Source organism: Pteropus vampyrus, unplaced genomic scaffold, assembly GCF_000151845.1.
Source record: "Pteropus vampyrus isolate Shadow unplaced genomic scaffold, Pvam_2.0 Scaffold89, whole genome shotgun sequence".
In the NCBI taxonomy this organism is placed as follows: domain Eukaryota; kingdom Metazoa; phylum Chordata; class Mammalia; order Chiroptera; family Pteropodidae; genus Pteropus; species Pteropus vampyrus.
The window spans coordinates 6,071,395-6,093,950 of NW_011888870.1; the positions used below are offsets into that span (position 1 = coordinate 6,071,395).

General features: G+C 51.6%; 2 protein-coding genes across 2 annotated transcripts; both read left to right on the forward strand.

The window, feature by feature from the left end:
- Positions 1-1,454: 1,454 nt before the first annotated feature.
- On the forward strand, positions 1,455-7,284 carry CALHM3 (calcium homeostasis modulator 3). The gene is made up of 3 exons (XM_011363819.1): positions 1,455-1,741; positions 3,843-4,098; positions 6,799-7,284. Exons 1-3 carry the CDS (start codon positions 1,455-1,457, stop codon positions 7,282-7,284), a joined length of 1,029 nt encoding a protein of 342 aa, XP_011362121.1.
- A 10,102-nt stretch (positions 7,285-17,386) lies between these two features.
- Positions 17,387-20,571, forward strand: CALHM1 (calcium homeostasis modulator 1). The gene is made up of 2 exons (XM_011363795.1): positions 17,387-17,941; positions 20,092-20,571. The coding sequence occupies exons 1-2, from the start codon at positions 17,387-17,389 to the stop codon at positions 20,569-20,571; spliced, it is 1,035 nt and encodes a 344-aa protein (XP_011362097.1).
- Positions 20,572-22,556: the final 1,985 nt, after the last annotated feature.

The following is a 22,556-nucleotide window of genomic DNA, read 5'->3' on the forward strand; positions in this document are numbered from 1 at the left end:
TGGCCAGTTAGAGGATGGGGAGGATTCAGGACACTTTCCTCCCATGCACCAGAGGGTTGGCAGGAAGCTACGTTCATGACCCTGAGGACCCAGCTTCCGAGGAAAGAACAACAGTGTTGATGTATGAGGTCAACTAAGGCCATCACTCAGAGTCTAGGATGCCAGCACGTCCAGGCCAGATGGAGCAGGGCTCAGTGGGGTCAAAGCCATACGAGTCCCTGAGGTTTTCCTTATCTCAGGGGTGGCCCTAGCCTGGCAGCAAGGGAGCCAGAGGGATGAAGACTGAGGAAAAGCCTGAGTAGTTGGGGTCTGGATACCTCACCCACCCCCAGCCCTGGATGCTGCAGAGAACAATAAGGTGCAGGTCCAGGACCCTATCTAAGATGGGAGATCTAACTCCCACACCTAGGAAAGATTACTAACAGGCCGAGATGGCCTGTCCCAGGGCCAAATGGGACATCGAAGATCCCACAAAGCTGAGGTCACCAGAGATGGCTTGGTGACCGGGTTGCCTCTTGAAGAACAGGTGGGAGGAAGGGACCTGGGTTTTCAGTGGGAAGGATGGTGTCAGCAAAGGTGTGGAGGTGGGAAGACACCTCTGGATACAGTTAGGAGGGCCTTGAATGCAAGTTACGGGGGCTGAAGGGAAAACCTCAGGGACTGGTATGGCCTTGACCCCACTGAGCCCTGCTCCATCTAGCCTGGACCTGCATTCCAGCACCCCAAAACTGCTGGCCACAGCAGGCTGCTTCTCACCACCGCATCTTTGCCTATTGGTATCCTCTGCCTGGGGGACCTTCCCCTTCCGTAATGCCTTTCATTGGCAAACACAGAAACATGGTTTAAACTCTTCTCAAGGGTCTTCTTTTTCAGAAAGCCTTGAAGCTTTAAGGTGCCCCTCCTGGTTCCTCCCAGCTTGAAAGCCAACCTGAACTCTCCCCTGGGCTTAGCTGAGTCGAGTCATAATTCTGCCCAAGAAAATAAAATTGGCTCCATCAGCATCTTGGCCTTACCACACCCAGAATTTGCCTGTCCCCTATGGGAAGCCCCGCCAGCTGTCAGGTTTCAGTATCCAAACCCCAAAGAGAGGAGAGAATGGGCTGGGGCGAGAAGCGGGGAGGGATGGAGAGACAGGGCAGGGCGCATTTGCCTAGAGTGCTTTGGGTTGGCTGGTCACAGCGCAGTGACTCATTCCCCCAGGGAGGAGGGGAGTGGTGCTGGAGGACAATTGGTCTGGGCAGGGGAGCCTTTCGGAGAGAGCCTGCCTCTACCCTATATCCTTGGAGGTTGGGCTGAGAGCTGAACACCACCTCTTCCTGGTCTCCCAGGCCCTTGAAAGAAAAGAACCTCCTGTAGGCCTGGACTCACCCCCAGAGTGGCTTGGCATTGGCCAGGAAGGCAGCTGAAGCCTCACTGCCCCTCATCCACGGCCACCCACCCACCGGGCAGGAGCCATGGATAAGTTCCGCATGCTCTTCCAGCACTTCCAGTCCAGCTCTGAGTCGGTGATGAACGGCATCTGCCTGCTGCTGGCCGCAGTCACAGTCAAGCTGTACTCCTCCTTCGACTTCAACTGTCCCTGCCTGGTGCGCTACAACGCCCTCTACGGCCTGGGCCTGCTGCTCACACCCCCCGTCGCCCTTTTCCTCTGCGGCCTCCTAGCCAACCGGCAGTCCGTGCTGGTGGTCGAGGAGTGGCACCGGCCGGCAGGGCGCCGGAGGAAGGACCCAGGCATCATCAGGTGCGGTCCCACATCACCCGGTGACCCGCGGGCACTACCAGGGGCACCCAAACCCTGACCCTCCCCCACGGGCATTGCCAGCGGCTCCCCCAAATCCTGACCCTCCCCTGTGGGCATTGTCAGGGGCCCCCTACCCACCCACCCCCATAGGTACTGCCAGGTGACCCCCAAGCCCCAGTGACCCCCATGGGCATTGTCAGGGGCCCCCCACCCACCCCCAGAAGCACTGTCAGGTGTGCCCCTTCCTTTCCCCAACTGGAACATCATCAGTTCACAGACACCCATTCGCAGTTTCCACCCTGGAAAGAGATATTTCTGTTCCTGTCATTTGTCAACTTTTCATGGCCAGTGCTAGAGACACATGAATGATATAAGATTCCCAAGAAATACCCAGGTCACATCTGTCACACTGGCCATTGGTTATACTTCACCATATGCATGAAGGGCCATCGCATAACATGCATAGCCAGTTTCGCATGTAGTGGGAGACATGATTGGCTTAAAGTCTGCATCTCTCTCCCGTATGTGCCCGAGGGCAGCTCCCAAGGGCAGTTTGTACCGCTGTGTCCTCTGTTCCTCTCACTTGCTGAGTGCCCTCCATCAAAATCAGTTGACACAGTTTAGCAATTTGTAGGTAACGCCAACGCTGAGCACCAACTCGGTGCCACGCTCTGTGCCGAGTGCTGTATGTGCACAGCCTCCTAATTCTCACTTCCGTCCTGGTCTGCTCCTCTGTGGGATCCATTTTCAAGGACGAGAGACCTGCGGCACAGAGAGGTTCAGTAACAGCGGAGCTAGGAAGAGGCAAGGCTCAGATTCAAGCACAGGTCCGTAGTGTCCTGGACAAAATACCTAAGTGCTCTAGACCTGTGGGTAAGAGGTGGCAGGAGGGGCTTGGTGGGTTTTAGCCCACTTATGATCTCTTCCTCTCTCCTATGTTTTGATGTGAACAATTGAGATGTTCTCAAGGGTATGTAATGTAACTTCATGACGAGTCCTCAGTTTCACCTTCTAACCACATTGCCCCTATAGAAAATGCTGGAGCCACCCTGCCCTACGGCGTGTTTGTAACTCACCACTGGGTAAGCCATGAGCACGCACGCACACACACAGACACACACACACACACTGAGACATACACTACTTTATGTTTGTGTACAGTCCAAGTTAGAAAACCCCCTTCCCTTCTGGTGCCCAACAGCCTGTTTTGTGCTCCCCGGAGGCTCCATACTCCCTCCAGCCTCGCAGAGATGTATCGTGCACTGGGCATGCCCTTGTCCTCTTCCTCTGGGATCCAGTGGGTACGGTTCCACTGGGCTCCTGTCCTGTGACCTACACCCAATCCATGCCACTTGAGTAGGTCAAGAGAGGCGCCCGGGGGCGGCCAGAGGGTGGGCTCCCTGGACGCCGGGGGAGGTGTTTGAGATGCTACCTCTGCGAGGGTTATTGGGCAGGGCTGTCTTGGTTTAGGCTCCCCTCAAAACCAGTCTCTGGGAAGAATGTGATAATGAGTACGTAACTGGGGCTCAGTCTTTCCGGGGACCCTCTGACAGAGTAGGTAGGACACACCTCAGAATTGTCCCACTGAGGGTCAAGGAAGCTGGGGTATTTATCCACCAGGCCCCATCCCTCTTAGGTCGAAGGCTGATTTGGGGGTTGTTAACTCTCCAGTGCTTCCAGCCTACCCCTCTGGGATCAGAGACACTTCCAAAGCCCTCAGGCAGAGCCACTCAAGTGGTTGAAGTGGTTAATGTTGGAGGCCCTCAGGCCTCCATTGAGTAGAAACTACCCTCCAAAGCCGTAGATGCCTCTGGATGGACAGGGCACCAACAGTGCCTCCTACAAGGCCTGGAGCAGGAAGGACACCAGCTCCCCAGTGTTCCAGTCGTGGGTCCCCCCGGAGCCCTCAGCCCTTCTTCCTCCCTGCCCTCCGCTTCTGGGAACTCTCCTGTGGGAGCTGCAATCATTCCTTTTATGTAACCACAGCTGGTATTCCCAGCCCTCCTGGGAAGTCCATCTTTGCATCTCCCCTATAGCCTTCCTGCTGTAAGTGAATTCCGGCTGCCCTTGTGACGCTGGCCCCTCTTTCTTCTACTCTCAGGTATATGTGCTCCTCCGTGCTGCAGAGAGCACTGGCCGCCCCCCTCGTCTGGATCCTCCTGGCCCTCCTTGATGGGAAGTGCTTTGTGTGTGCTTTCAGCAGCTCTGTTGACCCCGAGAAGTTTCTGGACTTTGCCAACATGACCCCCAGCCAGGTGCAGCTCTTCTTGGCCAAGGTGCCCTGCAAGGAGGATGAGCTGGTCAGGGACAGTCCTGCTCGAAAGGCAGTGTCTCGCTACCTGCGGTGCCTGTCACAGGTAATTTGAAAGGTCCTCCTCTAACCTTTGCAAACATCCTGCATGGGTTCCAAGGGGTGAGAAAATACACATGACTTCCTTAGGCTCCTCCCACTGCTAGAGACACAACCAAGGAGCATGTGGTCCCTGGAGAGACCCGGAGCATTATCCATGTACAGGACAGTGTTGGGCCTTAGGAAGTGGGCACCTGGCCATCAGTGCTGACTCACGCCGGGGCAGAGACCAAGTGCCCACATCCTCTGGGAGTCAGCTCAGCCCATCCTCAAGAGTCTGGATGGCAGGAAAGCACTGGAGATATACTGCTCTGCCCAGTCCTCTACACCATACACATATTCTTCCCACCTCTCAGAAATAATACGAATTACCCTTTATTGAGCTCTTATGTATCAGGCACTGTGTTAAGCATTTCATATGCATTACTTCATTTAATTCTTGGAATAACTTTATGAGGTGAATGTAGTCATTATCATCCCATTTTGCATACGAGGAGACTGAGGCTCCAAGAGTTTAGTTCACAAGGTCAAAGTCACACAGCTTGTAAAAGGCCAGGCAGAGATCTGAATACACGTCATAACTCCTGACCCTCTTAAACACCTCCCTACAATGCAGGTTCTGCCTAGATAGATGCCCAGCTCCCCATAGGGTGCCAACTCCATTATCCTGGGGGCAAAACTCAGCCCCACTTCCAGCCCAGACCCAAGATTCCACTACAACCACTTCCAGAGCCCCGGGCTGAGCTGTGCCTCTCAAAAAATATTTACATGAACCCACACATGCAGAGTATCACTGTGGCTATAGAGAATGAAAACATGGCCCCAGCCCTTTGGGGAGCCAAGACAGGCCCATAGTGCAGTGAAGAGAGGACCAGTGGTCAGGCCAGACTTAATTCTGCTTCAGACCCTGACCTTGGCCACATCACTCCCTCTCTAGGCCTCAGTTTCTCCTGCAAAATAAAGGGAGTTTTGGTCTCTTCCACCCTGGTGGGCCCTACAGACTTAAACACTCTAGGCTCTCACTAGTTCAGTGGGAAGAGTGTAGAAATTTCAGTGAGACCAGAGTTCGAGTCCTGACTCAGCTATAAGTTTATCAGGCACATTTAATGCTCCTCACATATAAAATACTCGCACGGGTATTTTAAATTGGTGGTGGTGGTGGTGGTGGTGGTGGTGGTGGTGGTGGTGGTGGTGGTGACTCCGTGAGAGGCCAAATGAGAGATAGTAAATCACATCTACCCATGATAAGAATTCATGTATGACTTTGTTCAGAGGAATGAATTCTCTGCTCCAGGTCCACACAGTTGCTCTGGTCTTAAGCAAGGCCTTGAAGAGACTATAGCTTTGCATGGGCGGAGAGGAGAAAGAGGAATCGGCCAAGTGTGGGCTCTAGACTTAGAGAACTACTTTCAGTGTTTCCTCACTCTTGGCCTGGAACACTGTTTCCTATTCATACCCTGTACAGCTGTTACTTACCCTTCAGGTCTCAACCTAAACCTCGCTGAGCCCTCAAGCTCAGGTTGGGTGGATTCCCATGACTCCCTGTACATCCCTCAACACGGCACTCAGCCAGTCATCACCTATTTAATTGTTTCCTCCACCAACATGTGAGAGAAAAGACTGGGTTCCCAGTGCATCCCCCAAAATATAGGATAAATGGATGCATAGATGGGATGGATAAAAATATGTGAGGATGACTAGATAAAAAAATGAAAGGAAGATGGACGGATAGATGGGAGTGTGGGGAAGGCAAAACTTTACCTCTGCCCATCTTAGGATTTCAGCTGAGATGCTTACAAAAAGATTAACAAGAGGAAAACAGTTTATTAATGCATGCAGTGCACATCATGTAGGAGAAACCTAAACCAAAGAGCAACTCGAAGCAGCAGCTTAGAATTTCTGCTTGTATGGAACATTCAACAAAGAGCAATACTTTTATAGAGAAATGGCAGGACAAAGGAAAGCAGTTTTAGGTTTCCAAGAGCAGAAACTATAGGAAGGTAAATACACGGGAGGAAACATGGAGTTTCTTACTCCTTACTAATAGAGTAAGGTTTGTTTGCACATTCCTCTGGTGCTGTCTCTGCGCTGATAAGAGTCTGTCTCCAGTAAAAGAAGAATTTATACCCTGCTTTTAGGCGGAAAAGGAAAGGGTAAAGAGAGTTTTTCCTGTTTGCTGCCTCATAATTGTCTTCAGCTCAAAATAATTTTATGTCAAAGAGGCATACTTTGGGGTGGCATATTTAGGAGAAAGGTTGAGAAAATGAATGGTGAGTGCATGGATGGTTGGATAGATCAACAGAAAGAAAGACGGGAGTAAATGAACATGAATGGATGAGAGGATAGCTGGGGTAGGAGGATGGGTGATGGACAGATGGAAGGATGGAAGGATGGTTGAGAGGATGGCTGGATAGGAAGATGATAGATATCTAGTCAGATGAGAGAATGGGTGACTGGATGGATGGATGGACGGATGGAATGGAGAGCTGGTTAGACAGATGAGTGGATGCAAGGATGAGAGAATGAATGAAAAGGAATCCGATGGATGGAGGTGGTTGGTGGATGGAGGACTAAAAGGAAAGATGAATAGATCTGAGGAAGGATGGGAGAGATAAGTAAAGAGAGAGACTGGAACTCCTTTGACACACGGTACACCACCCATGCCCTGCTCACACCCATCCTCGTGCTTCCCTCCTCTCCCCGCCAGGCCATTGGCTGGAGCATCACCCTGCTGCTGATTGTCGTAGCCTTCCTGGCCCGCTGCCTGAGACCTTGCTTCGACCAGACAGTCTTCCTGCAGCGCAGATACTGGAGCAATTACGTGGACCTGGAGCAGAAGCTCTTCGACGAGACGTGCTGTGAGCACGCGCGGGACTTCGCGCACCGCTGCGTGCTGCACTTCTTCGCCAGCATGCAGAACGAGATGCGGGCACGGGGACTGCAACGGGACATGGGCAGGGGTGCCGAGCCCCCAGAGCTTAATGAGCTCCCGAGCTTAGACACCGGAAGCGGGAAGGCCCACCTTCGCGCAGTCTCCAGCAGAGAGCAGGTGGACCATCTCCTGAGTACCTGGTACTCTAGCAAACCGCCACTAGACCTCACCGCATCCCCCGGGCTCTGGGGGGGTGGCCTCAACCACCGCGCCCCCACTCTGGACCCTAGCACCAGGCTGTCCCAACAAAATGACGTGTAGGGATTCCAGGAGTGTCCCCACGTGAAGTGCCCCTGCTGACCAGGGTCCGGGGGGCTCTCTAGGCTGTGAGGACCCCAAGGCGGGGCAGCCTTACCCTGTTGGCCTCCTTCCCCAAATAGCCCCTTCTCTGGACTAGTTTCTGAATGTGGCCTCCAGTGTGCTCTAAAGCAGTGCTTCACAAACGAATGCGCTCATCATTCACTCTTGTGAAATGCAGGTTCTGATTCAGTACATCCAGAACTAGGTCCAAGACTGCATTTCTAACAATCTCTCAGATGATACTGCTGCTTCTGGTCAGTGGATCAAACTTTGAGTAGCAAGAGTCTAAATAGATCTGCGGTGGCTTCTGGATCCTAGATGTCCAGATGCTAAATAACCACAACAGATGTTTATACGGTGCTTACCATGTGCCAGGCATTGTTCTAACACACACACACACACACACACACACACACACACACACACACACACACACACACACACACACACACACTACATTTAACCTTCATGATAACTTAATGCAGTAGAATGATTAATCACTCCATTTTTCAGAAGAGAAAACTGAAGCATAAAGAAGTTAAGTTGCCCCAGGTGACCCATGTAAGAGCTGAAATTTGATCACAGGAGGTCTGGCTCCAGAGTCTGCTCTGAGCTGCTGCATTAGTCGGCTCTCTAGGTGGTTTTGTGTATTTGTTTTCAGTACTCTGGTTGGGTTTCCGCTGCTTCCACCAGGGTTCTCTGAGTAAGCTCTAGCAAGCTCTGTTTGTCGGTTCCTCTTGAAAGTGCCTCTCGCTGGCTATTGTGTATGAATAGTTTTACATTTTCCTGTCCAGCGGATTTTTCTGTTTTCGAATGTCAAGGAGGCTGACCTTTTCAGCTCCCAACTTCCCAAGTCCCACCAATTCTGTTTCTAGCAGACCAACGCTAAGCAGCTCCGCCTGGTACAGCTCCCTTCGAGATGCAGCTCCTTCCTCAGCCCAGCCTTCTGCCCACCTCCATCTAGCAGGTGCTTCCTGCCTCACCTCTCCACTCACCACCTTCCCCACCACCTGCAGTCGGACCCCCTGAGCTCAGCATCTCTTTGTAAGGCTGCCTCCTTCCCTGGGCATTCCCAGAGGTATATCTACTCAATGCCCTCAGCAAGAAGCTGGCACCCTGGTGAGCATTTCCCCAGGTGGGTGTACGAATCAGATCTGCAAATCAGGGTTGGGGAGGACCTAGACATCTCCATGCTGAACGAGCGCCCTAGGTAATTTGGTAAGTTTTGATGTGCAAAAACCTCTGGGCCAAGTGTGGGTGAAAACCTTTGAAATACCAGGGTCAGATCTTGCTGGGGGGGAAGGGGGGGACAACTGCCACTCAATCTTTGGTGGCCCTAACAGGAAGGGGAAGATCTCGCCTGTGAGCTTCTCTGGGCCTCTCTTCCTCCCTGATGACTCACTCACCACACGCACCCGCGCGCACACACACACACACACACACACATATTCCATCAGCACAAATGGTGCAGACTCGGGTTCACCCTATGCTTTTCTGCTTGGGGCAGTGCAGGGGCCCCTGGATGCCCCCCTAGAGCTCAGCCCCTTTCATATCAGGCAATCTCTGCTCTCCTGGGCTCTTGTCAAGGGTCTTTGTAGAGCCAGACAATCCCTGCTACTCGACCTCCGCCTTCCCCCCCACCCCTGCCCTAGCACCCGCACCCCACCCTGCTGTGGTCAGGCCATGCAAATGTCAGAAATGGCACCGGGATGGAGCAAGATTTAGTCAAAGCATTAGCAGGGATTGGGTGGGGAGGGAGTGGGGAGAGCTTGGAGATGGCCCAGTCAGCACAGGTGAGCTCCCAGCCTGGGGAAAAGAATCTCAGGGGCCCCACTTGGGGCTGGAAAAAAGCAGCATCTGGACCAGCAAAAAGCCACTGATTGCCATCAATACTCTCTCCTTCTTATACTGAGCACTTATAGAGCACCTACTGCCTAGGCAGCACCTACAGCCTATGCCAGGCAATAGGGACTATAGAATACACAGATGATATGGCCTACACTCAAGGAGCTCACTGTCTAATAGCAAGACAGAGATGGATACAGAAATCATTATAAACCAAAGCAAAAGGTATAAGTGACATGATAGAGGCAAGCTATGTGCCATAGGGATTTAACACAGAGAATAATGGCTCCAAGCTGGGGGGTCAGAGAAAGCTTTGTTTGAGCGGGTCTCAAAGGACGGGGAGGGTTTTGACAAGTAAAGAAAGAGATAGGGTGGAGGCAGACCATCTCAAGGAGGAGACAGCAAGAACAAAAGCAAAGAGTTGGGAAAGGGGCAGTCATGTTTCATTTATTCACTCAACAAATATTGAGGGAATGCCTAGAGAGCCAGACAGCAGGACAGACACAGGCCTATCTTAATGGAGCTTCCAGTCTGGAGGGGAGATAAGACATGAGCTGGTGAACAACCAACCAGATGGAAGGATGCACACTCCAGCTTAGCTAAAGTAAAGGACCTTGGCCAGAGGGCTTAGGAGCCCACTCCAGGTGAGTTTCACCAAGAGATGCTCCCTGAACCCCATATCCAGTGACACATTCTTGGGATCTTCTGCCCTTGGTGGCCCTTAAATATATCCCCATCCTCTTTAGCCCTAAATGATATGATTTCAGACCCCAAACCCTCTTTACCATTGTCCACACCACCATTTGTGCACATCGTGTGAGAGAGAGAGAGAGATGCCTAGAGCAGTGTATGACACCCACCTGGGAGAGAGGGACACGGGAAAGCAGCCATCGCGAGTGCCCAAGCTCGTTCTCCAAGACTCATCCAACTTTGGGTGATGGCCTTCCCGACCCCACCCTTCACACAGGGCCTCTCTTCTGAGAGACACAGTGGCCAGCTGAGCAAGGCAGAAATATACTAGCAGTGTGGACTTTCTCTTTATCAATCCTCTGTCTTGCACAGCCTGCTCAGCTACAGGTCTACATGAGGAGGGGAAGATGGCTGGAGCCTTGAGGGTTTAGCTCAGGATTTCGACTCTATCCGGCAAGCAGTTGGGGAAGAAAGGCAGTGCCTGCAGGCAAGGTCAGGAAGAGGGCTGATACTTGGGGTTCACCCTCATGGCAGTCACGCCTGAGCTGTAGGAATGGATAGGGCCAGCAAGAGAGAGAGGCTTGAGTGAGAAGAGGGACCAAGACTTTTAGAGTTTTGGAGGCAGCAAAGGGGAGAAAGAGAAGCAATCACAAAGAATCCTGGAGAATGCCAGGGAGGAGTAAATTTCAAGATGGGGGAAGAATGAGCAATAAATCCAGTGCTTCAGAGAGAACCAGGAGTGGGAGGACTGAGAGGAACTCTGGGTTATTGGTAACTGCCCAGGGTAGTGGACCACTTGTGCAGGCGGCAGGTTCAGGCCAAGCGGATTGCTGGATCCATATAAACCTCTGGGCTCTACCCAAGGTTATAAAGGGAGGCTGAGAGGTTTGGTGCCTGCCCCAATTTAGGATATTTAGCATCCTTCTATGAGGAAGAGCACCAGGGCCCAAAGGCTATGATGGGAGTAGCAGAATCGTGTCCACACTAACATGCTTCCACTTAGACAGTCTCATAGAAGATGAGGGAGTTTCCTGCTGAAGGCTGAGCTCTGCCCAACAGTTTGAGACCAAATGAAATGACCACTCTTGCCTCTACTTGATCATCTCTAACAGGGGGAGGGCAGAAGGGGCTGTTGGATGGGGACAGTGTCCCTAAGGGTCTAGGGAAGAGCAATGAGAGATAGTCTGGGGAGGCAAATGTTGGCAGAGCAGATATGACATTGGTCTGCCAGTGGTCGTTGCCATGGCATGGAGCTTTGAACATGCACCAGCCCTGCCGGCCCACCCCTCTCCCCACCCCCACCCACATGAAGGAGGAGCTGCTCTTCATAGGACCCAACCTGGAAGCAAGCTCAGGGCCAGACTACCATGGGCTGTTTCCTATATGTGTCTGAATTCCTGCCTCCTCACAAATTTATCTAGGTCCAAGGTTTCCTTCTTCCCTCTATGCACTTCTCTGAATATTCATTAATTCATTATTTATTAATTGAGCATCTATGTACCAGTCACACTGTGCTCGGCATTGGAAACACAGCAGTGAACAAAACAGATGTGGATCTTCATCCTTTACTGTCCCATGGGAGCCCCAGATATTAAATAAACATACCCATTCAAAACAAATAATTAAATTTGTAATCAGTGCTGTGAATGGGGAGGTATATCCAGGGGGCTACGCAAGTCTGTATCAGCAGGACTTTTCTAAGCTGAGGGTTCGGGAACTTATCTAAAGAAGAGACCAACCACTAAGCTGAGATCTTAAAGATGAACCAAAATTTCTCAGGTGAGGAATCGGGGAAGAATTCTGGGAATGTGTAAAGCATGTGCAAAGGTCCTGAGATGGAAAGGGATTTATTCTGTTTGAGGAACTGAAAGCCGATGAGGGAGCCGGAGAGTAGACACTGGAAGGAGAGAGGTCCCGGGGCCAGCTCTCACACAGCCATATCGGCCCCGATAAGGCTTTTGGACTTCCGTCATTGAAGGGAATTATGTATGTAGTAATTTAATCAAATGTCCACTTTTAAAAGATCACACTGGCTGCAGCCTTGGAGTGGCTTGTTAAGGGGGCAGTGTGAATCACAGAAGGACCAAAGAGCTTATAGGAACTAGATTAGGGTAGAGATGGAGGGAAAAAGCAGATTAGCGGTATTTAGGAGGTAGAGTGGACTCAGGGTGCTCTTGTTTGTCAATGACCTGCTTAAAATGTCACGCATAGAGCAGTCCTCCCTATACTAGACAGGTTAGACCCGGATATAAAAATAAAACAAAATGTCAGTGCCTTAACAACACAACAAAGATACATTTCTCACTCAGGCAAAATCTGAGGCAGGTAAACAGGGGAGGGGGGTTGGGAAGAGAGGGACTCCTCTGGCCACTTGCGAACCCAGCTGATGGGAGCTCCCCCATTTTGGGATGCTGCATGAAGGCACATTGTATTCCCCAGATCCTGAGACAAGGAAGTGAGTGAGTGGTTTATATAGTCATTTCCAGGAAACACCAGGCAGGATCAGGGGAAGTGATACCAGAAAGAGAAGAAAGCCAGTAAAGGGTGTGGAGCCAGCCAGTCACTGCTGTGGGCAGCTCTGGGGACCCGTGTCCCTGAGGCATCCTAACTCAGGGGAGAGGGTTTGTTACCAGTCTCTGACTGTCCCTGGTTGGGGCACTAACTGTGGCACCTCCAGCCAACCTTAGGCCAAGGGTTCCCAGTGTGCCGCAAGCAGCCTTTGGAATGTAGAGGTGAGTGCTGACGGGGATGGGTGTTGCACTGGTGTCCAGGTCCGGGAAGCAGGGATGAGAAAGAGCAGGGACAGTGATGAGAGCTGGGGGCTTCTACACCAGAACTCAGTCCCATGGCCTCAACCTACCTGGAACAGAAGCTGGGAATTATAAGGAAGCATATGGAATATTTGGTGAGCACTGCTGTGTTTTGCCACAACGTGCAACCTCCAGTACAGTTTCGGCCGATGCAGAAGACAATAGCATTATATCCTTCCTAGATAAAGACCTCATACCTCTGGTAATACAGCCTGATAGAACTTGAGCTGCCTTGGCAGCCACATCTCACTGATAGCTGCTGCCTCTTCCACTTCCCTGTTCTCTAGGTGCCCCCACAGCCGCTGGTTGAAGGCAAGGCCCACTTGAGTACCATAAACTAGTGCTCTTTTGTGCAAATTGGGCATTTTCCTAAAGGTACAGCACCCGCTCCTTAGAGGCCCCCTTTGCATGCTGCTTTGCATGACATTTAACTCCTCCAGCACTGGGGTGAGTGCCAGAACAACACTCCTGAGAGCAGGAGGCAAAGGGCCCTGTGTTCGTTACACAGTGGTGGCTGTGGGTGAGTTTGCCACCAATGCATCAAAAAGTTTGAGCAGGGTCGTGACACTCTGCTTCCCATCTACACCCAGCCGTGCTCTAGGAATCCGAGGGGAGAGGTGGAGAAGACAGAAAGCTCTGCTAAAGGCACTACCAAAGACCCCTCCTGTAGTAGAATAATGAGCCCCAATGTCCACTTCCTCATCTCCAGAATCTGTGAATATGTTACCTCCAGAAGTGACTTTGCAGGTGTGATTATGTTAAGGATCTGAAGATGGGGAGAATATTCGGGGTAATCCAGGTAGACCCCATGTAATCACAAGTGTCTTTGTAAGAGAGAAGCAGGAGGGTCAGAGTCAGGGAAGATGTAATGGCAGAAGCAGAGATTGGAGTGAAGCAGAGGCAGGGCCATGAGCCAGAAAATGTGGGTATCTTCTAGAAGTTGGAAAAGGCCAGGAAATAGATTCTCCCTTGGAACCTCCAAAAGGAACACAGGTTGCCAACTCCTTGGTCTTTTGCCCATTGAGACTCACTTCGGACTCCTGACCCCTAGAACTATAAGAATAAATTTGTGTTGTTTTAAACCACTAAGTTTGTGGTGATTTTTTTTTTCCACAGCAGCAATAGGAAACGAACACAATTTTCAAAGTGAATTACTACAGCTCAGGTGAAGAGATGATCATTATTATAATGATCATTTCCTGTGATCTCACTGTGGTCCTGGCACTGAGCTAAACTCTTTACCTGCATCATCTCATTGAATTGTCATGACAACCTGAAAGGTAAGCTCTTTTATTTCCTCCATTTTACAGATTCAAAGACTGTGGCATTCAGAGATTAAATTACTTACTTGCTCAAGGTCCTTTATTGGTATGTGGCAGGGTTGAAATGTGAACCCAGGTCATTGGTTAGGTTGCTCTTATCCACTCTGTGACATGATTTCTTGCTAAGAAAACACTTGACTGTTCAGTGAAAAAAAAAAAAACATTGAGCAAATGAAATGAGCAGGCTTTTAAATGGATTTGGGTGGGCAGAGCGAGGGCAGAGTGCGGCATTCCAGGGGGCAGGACAACACAAGAAAAGGGGTGATAGCTAAGAAATCTCCCCAATGCAGCCTGTGTCCTTTCTATGGTAGCTGACACAGCTCTGACCTCAGCTGCTGCTCAAGAGGCCGCCCCCACAGAGCACCTGCCCCTGGCCCTCAGCCTTCAGAGACAGAGGTTCCTAACTTTCTCTACATCCCTGTATATGAGATATTGATTGACACATGATACCAGGGTAAACGGAAGGGATTTGGAGACATCTATATAGGCCTTAGTGGAAAAATGATTACATCTTTTTTATCTTTCAGAATTAAGATAAGAAAGATTTAGTACAAAGTATTAGGAAAGCTATTCAATACTGAACTGGCATAAAATATCCAAATGAAATCTCTCAGACTTCTTAAAATGAGAAACTGAGCTTGCTTTGGTGAGCACAACTTTTTAACATCAGATTTTGAAATGCCCACAAGCAGATCCTACTTAAGGCTCTTTTAAAAAAAAAATTGAGATATAATTGACATATAAGATTGTATTAGTTTCAGGTGTACGACATGATGATTCGATATATGTTTATATCGTGAAACGATCGCCAGCATAAGTTTAGTTAACATCCATCACTGCACATAGTTACACATTTTTCTTATAAGGAGAACTTTTACGATTTACCGTCTTAGCAACTTAAAAATATACAATAGTGTTATTAACTAAAGTTACTATGCTATACATTATATCCTGAGACTTATTTATTTTATAACTGGAAGTTTGTGCCTTTCGACTACCTTCACCCACCACCTACCCCCTCAAGACTCTTTAATTGTGATCTCTTCAAATATCTGATAAATATCACCCACAGAAGACCTGACCCAAGAAGGTGATAAATTGAAAACTAATTTTTACGACCACTCAAAAATTTCCGACAGTCTGAATGGTATGTAAAGACTCCAGCATTCATACTTTACTTTCAATAACTGTAACTAAAATTCTTGTGAGGAAGAGAATATAAGTTTAGAAGTCAATCAAAACTTTTATATCAAGTATTTTAAAATAACATTGAAGTTAGAATTTGTGGACAGAGTCTATGTGGTTAGAGCAGGCACCCTTCAGCCAGTTTAGGCACCACTAAAAGGGCACATCAGCTATGAACAGCATCCACTATAGAAGACAGAGATTCCAGGCGGCCCCCTGGAGCTACACTCTTCCTGGGCTCCTGCACCACCCACCCAGTCCACACCCAGGACTGCGTGCCAGGCTCTGCCATAGCTTAGACTCCTTGTTAGCCATGCACATCGATGCTGCGGTAGATGTCCTTGGCTGGATCTCCCTCATCCTGCTCTCCACCTCTGGGTACCCCTTCAAGAGCCCTTAATAATGGTCCTCCAGAGGTCACCAGCCTAGGGGCTCCATTTTCCCCAGGCACAGCCTGAGGGCCGAAGGAAGCAATATCTTTTGCCACCCGTATTCTATTTTTGACATACTAGTGTTTCTACCAAGAGTAGTAGAACAGGAAAACCCCATTCAGCAGAAAGAGAAAGATAAGAATATAATTCCTCGCCCCCTTCTCTACCTCCACTCCTACCTAGCCTGGTTTCAAATTCCACTCCTCTACCTATAAGTGTGTAACCTTTAGCTAGTAACCTAACCTCGCTGAGCCTCAGTCCCCAGCTCTGTAAAATGGGGGACAATAGCATCTATCCCATAGGGTTGTATGAGGATTACATGAGGCGATGCAGGTAAAGTGGCCTGACCCAGGGAAGCCTTGGTCAATGCCAGTTCTTGTTGGTCATACAGAGACACACAGACCACTAACGTGGTTATACACACACACGCAGAAGCACATATACACAAGGACACAGTTCTGCGGGCCCCGTGAAGCCATCCTGTTCAGGCTCTTGCTCCGTGTCAGCCCCAGCCCCACCCTCTCACCCCAGACAGGAGCCATCTGGTTGGAGCTGTGTCTGACCTGCTCTTCTGGGAGAACTGGTGGGCATCAAAGAGAGCCCTTTAAGCTCCTCCCCACTTTGGTAGAAGGGGCCAGGACCTGGTTCTGGAAGACACTCTGGAGGCCCAAGGTCCAGGCATAATAACCCACTGTCCCACCCCTTTATTTTTTGATCCAGGGGAGCAGAGGTAGGAGGCGGAGCTGGAAAGGGTTTTCATCCACAAGCTACAAACACACAGACACACCCACAGAGACACAGCAGACCAGACATAAAAGCATCTGCATTGTGCTGACAGGCTATACAGCTCCCCGTCCTGTAGGGAGGGGACCCAGTAACTTCTCAGATCCAAATCTGACTCCCAATTCAGGGCTTTTTACTCTATGCCATGACGCCTTAGCACTATCTCCACCACCGCCACCACCACGGCCATCTCCGCTGTGACCAATATCACTATACAAATGTCACTATTATAACTGCTGTCACCACCACCACCACCAAATGCCCTGTCATCAGCACCATCACCATCACGGTCGTTATTGCCATCACCACCACCGTCACCACCACCGTCACCACCATCATCACTGCCATCAGAACCACTATCGCCTTCGCCTCCATCAGCACCATCCCCGCCCCCCCACCATTATCTCCCTCTTTACGGCCACGGCTATCACTGCCATCATTGCATCATCGTACCATCATTGTCCGAACTGACGGAGGAGTCATCAGTTAGACTCTGATACAGCATGAAGGAGAGACCCAGTGGGAAGGGCAGAAGGAGGGTGACTGCTTCCTGGGAGCCCAGGGGACAAGGGTCAGAAGCTCAGGTCTCTGCAGCAGCATTGGATTCTCCCAAATTCCAACCTTGCTGGAGACTGTGCCTTTCCAGCCTACGTCTGAGCCTCCCTGCCTTCCTCCCACACCCACAGAGAACTGGTCCCCATCAGGTGTGGCCCTGGTGGTTTCTCAGTGCCGGAGGTGGCTGTGGAGAGAGAGGAGTCAGGGATGGGTGGGGAGGGGAGGGGCAGAACCCTGGCTACACACACAGGATTGGCCAGCCTGCCCCTCTTGGCTAACACCTGACTTGAAGGTTCCTCAAAGAGACAGTGACCTCGGCCACTGCCCTGAACTCTGCCCATCTCAGCTATGAAGTGGACACCGAGTAGGCAAAGTGGGCCACAGGGGCCATCCCTGAGGCAGAGGTGAGGTGGGGGGAGGCCACCAGGCCCCGTGGGGGGGCATGATGGACAAGTTCCGGATGGTCTTCCAGTTCCTGCAGTCCAACCAGGAGTCCTTCATGAATGGCATCTGCGGCATCATGGCCCTGGCCAGCGCCCAGATATACTCGTCCTTCGATTTCAATTGCCCCTGCCTGCCGGGCTACAATGCAGCCTACAGTGCCGGCATCCTGCTGGCTCCGCCCCTGGTGCTCTTTCTGCTCGGCCTGGTCCTGAACAACAACGTGTCCATGCTGGCCGAGGAGTGGAAGCGGCCACCGGGACGCCGGGCCAAGGACCCCGCCGTGCTGCGCTACATGTTCTGCTCCATGGCCCAGCGCGCCCTCATCGCACCTGTCGTCTGGGTGGCCGTCACACTGCTTGATGGCAAATGCTTCCTCTGTGCCTTCTGCACTGCTGTGCCCGTGACCGTGCTAGGCAATGGCAGCCTGGCGCCCGGCTTGCCTCCGTCCGAGCTTGCCCGCCTGCTGGCCCGGGTGCCTTGCCCAGAGATCTATGATGGGGACTGGCTGCTGGCCCGAGAGGTAGCCGTGCGTTACCTGCGCTGCATCTCCCAGGTGAGGGAGCTGGATGGCCTTGGGCTGGGTCTCCCAGCATAGTCCAGGGACCGCTAGCAGGGCCTGATCCCCCAACCTCTCAAAATCACTCAGAAACAGTCATGTTTCTCCAAAAGACTGGGGCTCACCCTCAGACAGAAGTCTGTGGGGCAGGGGCACATTTTCCCAGCAGAGGAAGGGACATCTGAAGACCATGTCTTCATCAAGATTGAGACACCCTAGGGGAAGTTTTAGGACTACGTCAGTCCAGAGGCTTGTGCCCCTTCCTCAGGTCCCCAGAGCAGACCTAACAGCTCAGACAGCCAGCCCACATTCTCTGTCCTGAGCTCCCTGGGAATTTGCATCTTTTTCCTCTTCCAGGTTGGGGCAGTGGTGAGGCCTGTAGGCAGCTGGGCCATTTGGGTACATTTCCCTGGCAAATGCCCTCAGCTGGTATCTCCCTGCTCAGGGAATGAGAACTGAGGGTCCAGGTGCCCCTGGAAAGGAGGGCTCAGATGAGGGAGATGAGCTGTTGGGATATGCCCTAAAGTCAGGGTGGAAGGGCCCTCTGAAGGGAAATCCAAAGCTTGCGTCCTCCGCAGCCCGGCTCCCACATCCTCTGCCTTTCAGGAGCTCACCCACCGGGCCCCTCAGGCTTCCCCTGCAGTCATAGTGGTGTGTGGGGGCGGGGATGACCTAGGCAGCATGCCCTTGTAGCCCACGGACCAGGGTCTGTCAGGGGAGAGGGCAGGGCTGGGCCTGCACTGCAAGGGCAGAGAAACATGTATACTGTGGCAGGTTCAGACATCCCAGCTCCCCTTCTCCAGCCCAGAACTCTCTCCTGGAGGCCTGCATCACCACCAGATGCCCCATGGGAATCTTGCACTTTGAATGTCTGTCTGATCCAAACTCCGCTTCCCTCCCACATCTGTATCTCCTCTCCTTTGGGCGCTTGTCCTGTCATTCTAGGCTTCAGGGCTTGGGGCAGCTGTCCCTCCACCTGATCTTAACCATCGCACCATACGCTAAAAGGGCCCCCAGAGGACAGGCTGCCTGGCGTATAGACATGTTTCATTTGGCCTTCAGAGGATGAATTCAAAATTCAATTTTAGGATTAGTTGGCATCATCTAAAAAACAGAAATTTTCACGTAAAAAGTAGATTTCCAGCTTTCCTTGAAACATCAGGAGATCCAACTCCTTCATTTCCTTGCGGGGGAGGCGCACCGCCCCCTCCCGGTGCCAGACTAAGCACATGCTCTACGGCTCTCCACTTGATGTGCTCTGCTGTTACCCACCAGGCCAGTTATAGGCATTTGGGTTTGCTCTGCCTGCTCCTTCTGATCTGGCCAAACGCTTCTTTGTGCAGCTGGGGGCTGCCCCTGAAGTGGAGGTTAAGGGAGCATCCCACCCCATGCCCCACGGAGAGTTACTGGCAGAACAGAGACAGCACCTAAGCATCCGTTGCTCTTCAGCACAGAGTTTGAGAGATTATCTGATTTTTCTCTGGGACCCCCAAGGGCCCAGCTCAGAGCCCACGCAGAGGAGGCACTCAGTGCTGGTGACTGAATGGCAGGCAATATCAGGAGCCAATGGAACAATACAGAACTCAGAGGAGGAATGGTCACTGTGGCCTGGGGAGGTCCAGGAAGGCTTCCTGAAGGAAGAGGCATGGATGGTGAGGGCCTATTGGCATAATTATAGTGGCTAACATTTGCTGAGCACTAACTATGTGCCAGGCACTGTGCTAAGTTTAATATTACATTTAGTCCTCACAACAATCCTATGAGATAGGTACTATCACCAGCCCCATTTTATAGGTGGGGAGACTGAGGCACAGAGAAATCAGGTACCTTGTTCCCGGTCAACCAGGAAGTAGTGGAGACAAGATCCAAATCCAAGCAGCCTATAACTCCAGGGTCCGCCCAGTTAACTCCTGTGCGGTGAGTGCCAGGCCTACACAGGGGCATTTTACATGATCTCGTTTCCATGAAATGGGTATGTCTATGCCTGTTTTACAGACATGGAAACAGAGGCCAAGAGGCCAAATCACTTGCCCAGTCAGTGCTCGTTTCCCTAGAGGCCCTGACACAGAGAGTACTTTGTGGGGTCTGGACAGGCTTGGGAGGCTGGAGGGCAGTGCCCAACTGACTCTCTCCTCTCTCCCCCGCAGGCACTGGGCTGGTCCTTTGTGCTGCTGACCACACTGCTGGCATTTGTCGTGCGCTCTGTACGACCCTGCTTTACTCAGGCCGCCTTCCTCAAAAGCAAGTACTGGTCTCACTACATAGATATCGAGCGCAAGCTCTTCGATGAGACGTGCACAGAGCACGCCAAGGCCTTCGCCAAGGTCTGTATCCAGCAGTTCTTCGAGGCCATGAACCATGACCTGGAGCTGGGTCACACCCACGGGGCGCTGGCTACAGCCCCTGCCGGCTCAGCTGCCCCAGCTACCGACAGCGCCGAGGAGGACAAGGAGAAGCTGCGAGGCATCACCGATCAAGGCACCATGAACAGGCTGCTCATGAGCTGGCACGAATGCAAACCTCCACTGAGGCTGGGCCAGGAGGAGTCGCTGATGGGCAATGGCTGGGCTGGGGGTGGGCCCCGGCCTCCACGCAAGGAGGTGGCCACCTACTTTAGCAAAGTGTGAGCTGTGGCCAGGTGAAGAGACAAGAATGGTGGTCTGAGTCCACAGCCCCTCTGCCCCCCAAACCAGACGGAAAAAAGAAGGCTGTAGGTGCTGGGCGGTAGGCCCCTGGAGTGACCTACATGCCCGGGCAATCGCCTGCTCATTCGAGGCAGGAAATTTGGAGCTGGAAGGGGGCCTCGCTCCTACAGCTATGACACTGCCCTGGGTGGCCCTGGGGTAGTGAAGCCATGAGCAGTATTAGTTGGAAGGGTTCAAAACTGGCTTGGAGAGGACCAGCTCCCACCTGCCCAGCCCCTCCCAGGCTACTTCATCCCTGGTCCACTATCTCCACTCAGGTTCTACAGACATCCTTGCCCCAGCATCCACTCTCGTCTGCAACTTTTTAGAACGTTTGTTCTCGTATGCTCAAGACTGTGGGAGTGAAAGGGCATCCAGACATCTCATGATGCAGGAGTCCTCTGATTTTGGCCAGTGTCCTAACTGAGGCTGAGTGGGCAAGGTGGGCCAAAAGGACAAGGCACCCAGCCTCACCTGGTGTGACAGGTGACAGGTGGTAAGATGCCAGAAGCTAGGTCCACTCAGGAGAAGCCAGGGTGTGTGGTCACCACGGAGATGACTCAACAATTGTCACGGTGGACTGCACGTTTATTTAGCACCAAGCACACTTAGTCCATTGCGGGGCTGCCATAACAAAATACCACAGATTGGATAGGTTATAGACAATGGAAATTAATTTCTCAGTTCCGGAGGCTGGAAGTCCAAGACCATGGCGCTGGCGTGGTCAGGTGCTGGTGAAGGCCCGCTTCCTGGTTCCTAGCCTATGCCTTCTCACTGTGTCCTCATGTGGCAGAAGGGGCTAGGCATCTCTCTGGAGCCTTTTGTATGAGGGCGCTAATTCCATGTATGAGGGATCTACCCTCACAAATGAAGTTCCCCCCTCAAAGGCCTTACCTCCTAACAGCATCACCTCCTACGAGCATCACCTTTGAAGATTAGGATTCAACATATGGTTTTTTGGGGGGAGCGGTACACATTTAGTCCTCTTACTGACCACCCTAATACCTCCCTCACATCCAGGTCATGGAGGAAATTAGACCATCCCCAGGGCCTGAGCAGTTAGAAACAGAAGCTCAAGCCTTCTCATTTTCTCAAAGGCCCCGCCCCCTGGGGTGGAGACTCTAAAGTGCTAAAAGGCTCCACCCTGAGGTAAGGATGAGGGAAGAGAGGTGGGAGGAGAGTTGCCTGGACTGGAAACAGCTCCAGGCTCCAGTGAGACAGAACTGGATTACATGCTGGCTCCACCATTACAAACTGTGTCCCTTGGGTCAGTTGCTTTATTTTCTGTGCCTCGGTTTCCTCATCTGTTCAATGGGATGAGGGCACCTACCTCATGGGGTTGTTGTGAGCATTAAATGAGTGGTTTATAAAGCACATGGCACATGGTAGGAACTCAGTATGCGCTGGCTGACATGTTTGTTGATTTCTGAGCCTGCAGGCTTAACCTCCTCCTTTCCCTGGACATAAGGAGTGGGGGTGGGGGACATCAGGAACTGGAGCTATCTTTGTCAAGGAGCGGGAAACAGGGCCAAGAGGTGGGCTTCTTACCCGCTCAGATATCTTTGGGATGTAATCCCACTCATCCTAGAATTCACTTTGATCTTGATCCTTACGACGTTGTTTTAATGATTTCCATTCTTCCTTATGCACCCTTCCCTTTATTCCCACATCTGCCACCCCCATCTCCCTCCCTTTAATTATTTGGGAGGAGGGCCATCCTTGTAGGCCTAGGTGGGCTGGAGGGCTCCTCCAGGACATGGGACTTGACTTAGGCCCTGAATGGGGGGAGGATTCAAATGAGTAAAGACCAGATATGTGTTGGTGGTGCAGGGCTTCCTGTGGGAAAAGGCAGCCCAGAGGTATTGGAAAGTACAAATGTGAAAAAAAGAGTAAAGCTTTGGGTCAGGTAGACCTGGGTTCGAATACTA

What these genes read in the sequence shown, in the direction of transcription:
- CALHM3 (XM_011363819.1), top strand. Translation starts at nt 1,455, where the DNA reads ATGGATAAGTTCCGCATGCTCTTCCAGCACTTCCAGTCCAGCTCTGAG. An exon ending in AAGGACCCAGGCATCATCAG is followed by an intron (nt 1,742 to 3,842) that starts GTGCGGTCCCAC and finishes TTCTACTCTCAG; the next exon opens with GTATATGTGCTCCTCCGTGC. An exon ending in ACCTGCGGTGCCTGTCACAG is followed by an intron (nt 4,099 to 6,798) that starts GTAATTTGAAAG and finishes TCTCCCCGCCAG; the next exon opens with GCCATTGGCTGGAGCATCAC.
- CALHM1 (XM_011363795.1), top strand. Translation starts at nt 17,387, where the DNA reads ATGATGGACAAGTTCCGGATGGTCTTCCAGTTCCTGCAGTCCAACCAG. An exon ending in ACCTGCGCTGCATCTCCCAG is followed by an intron (nt 17,942 to 20,091) that starts GTGAGGGAGCTG and finishes TCTCCCCCGCAG; the next exon opens with GCACTGGGCTGGTCCTTTGT.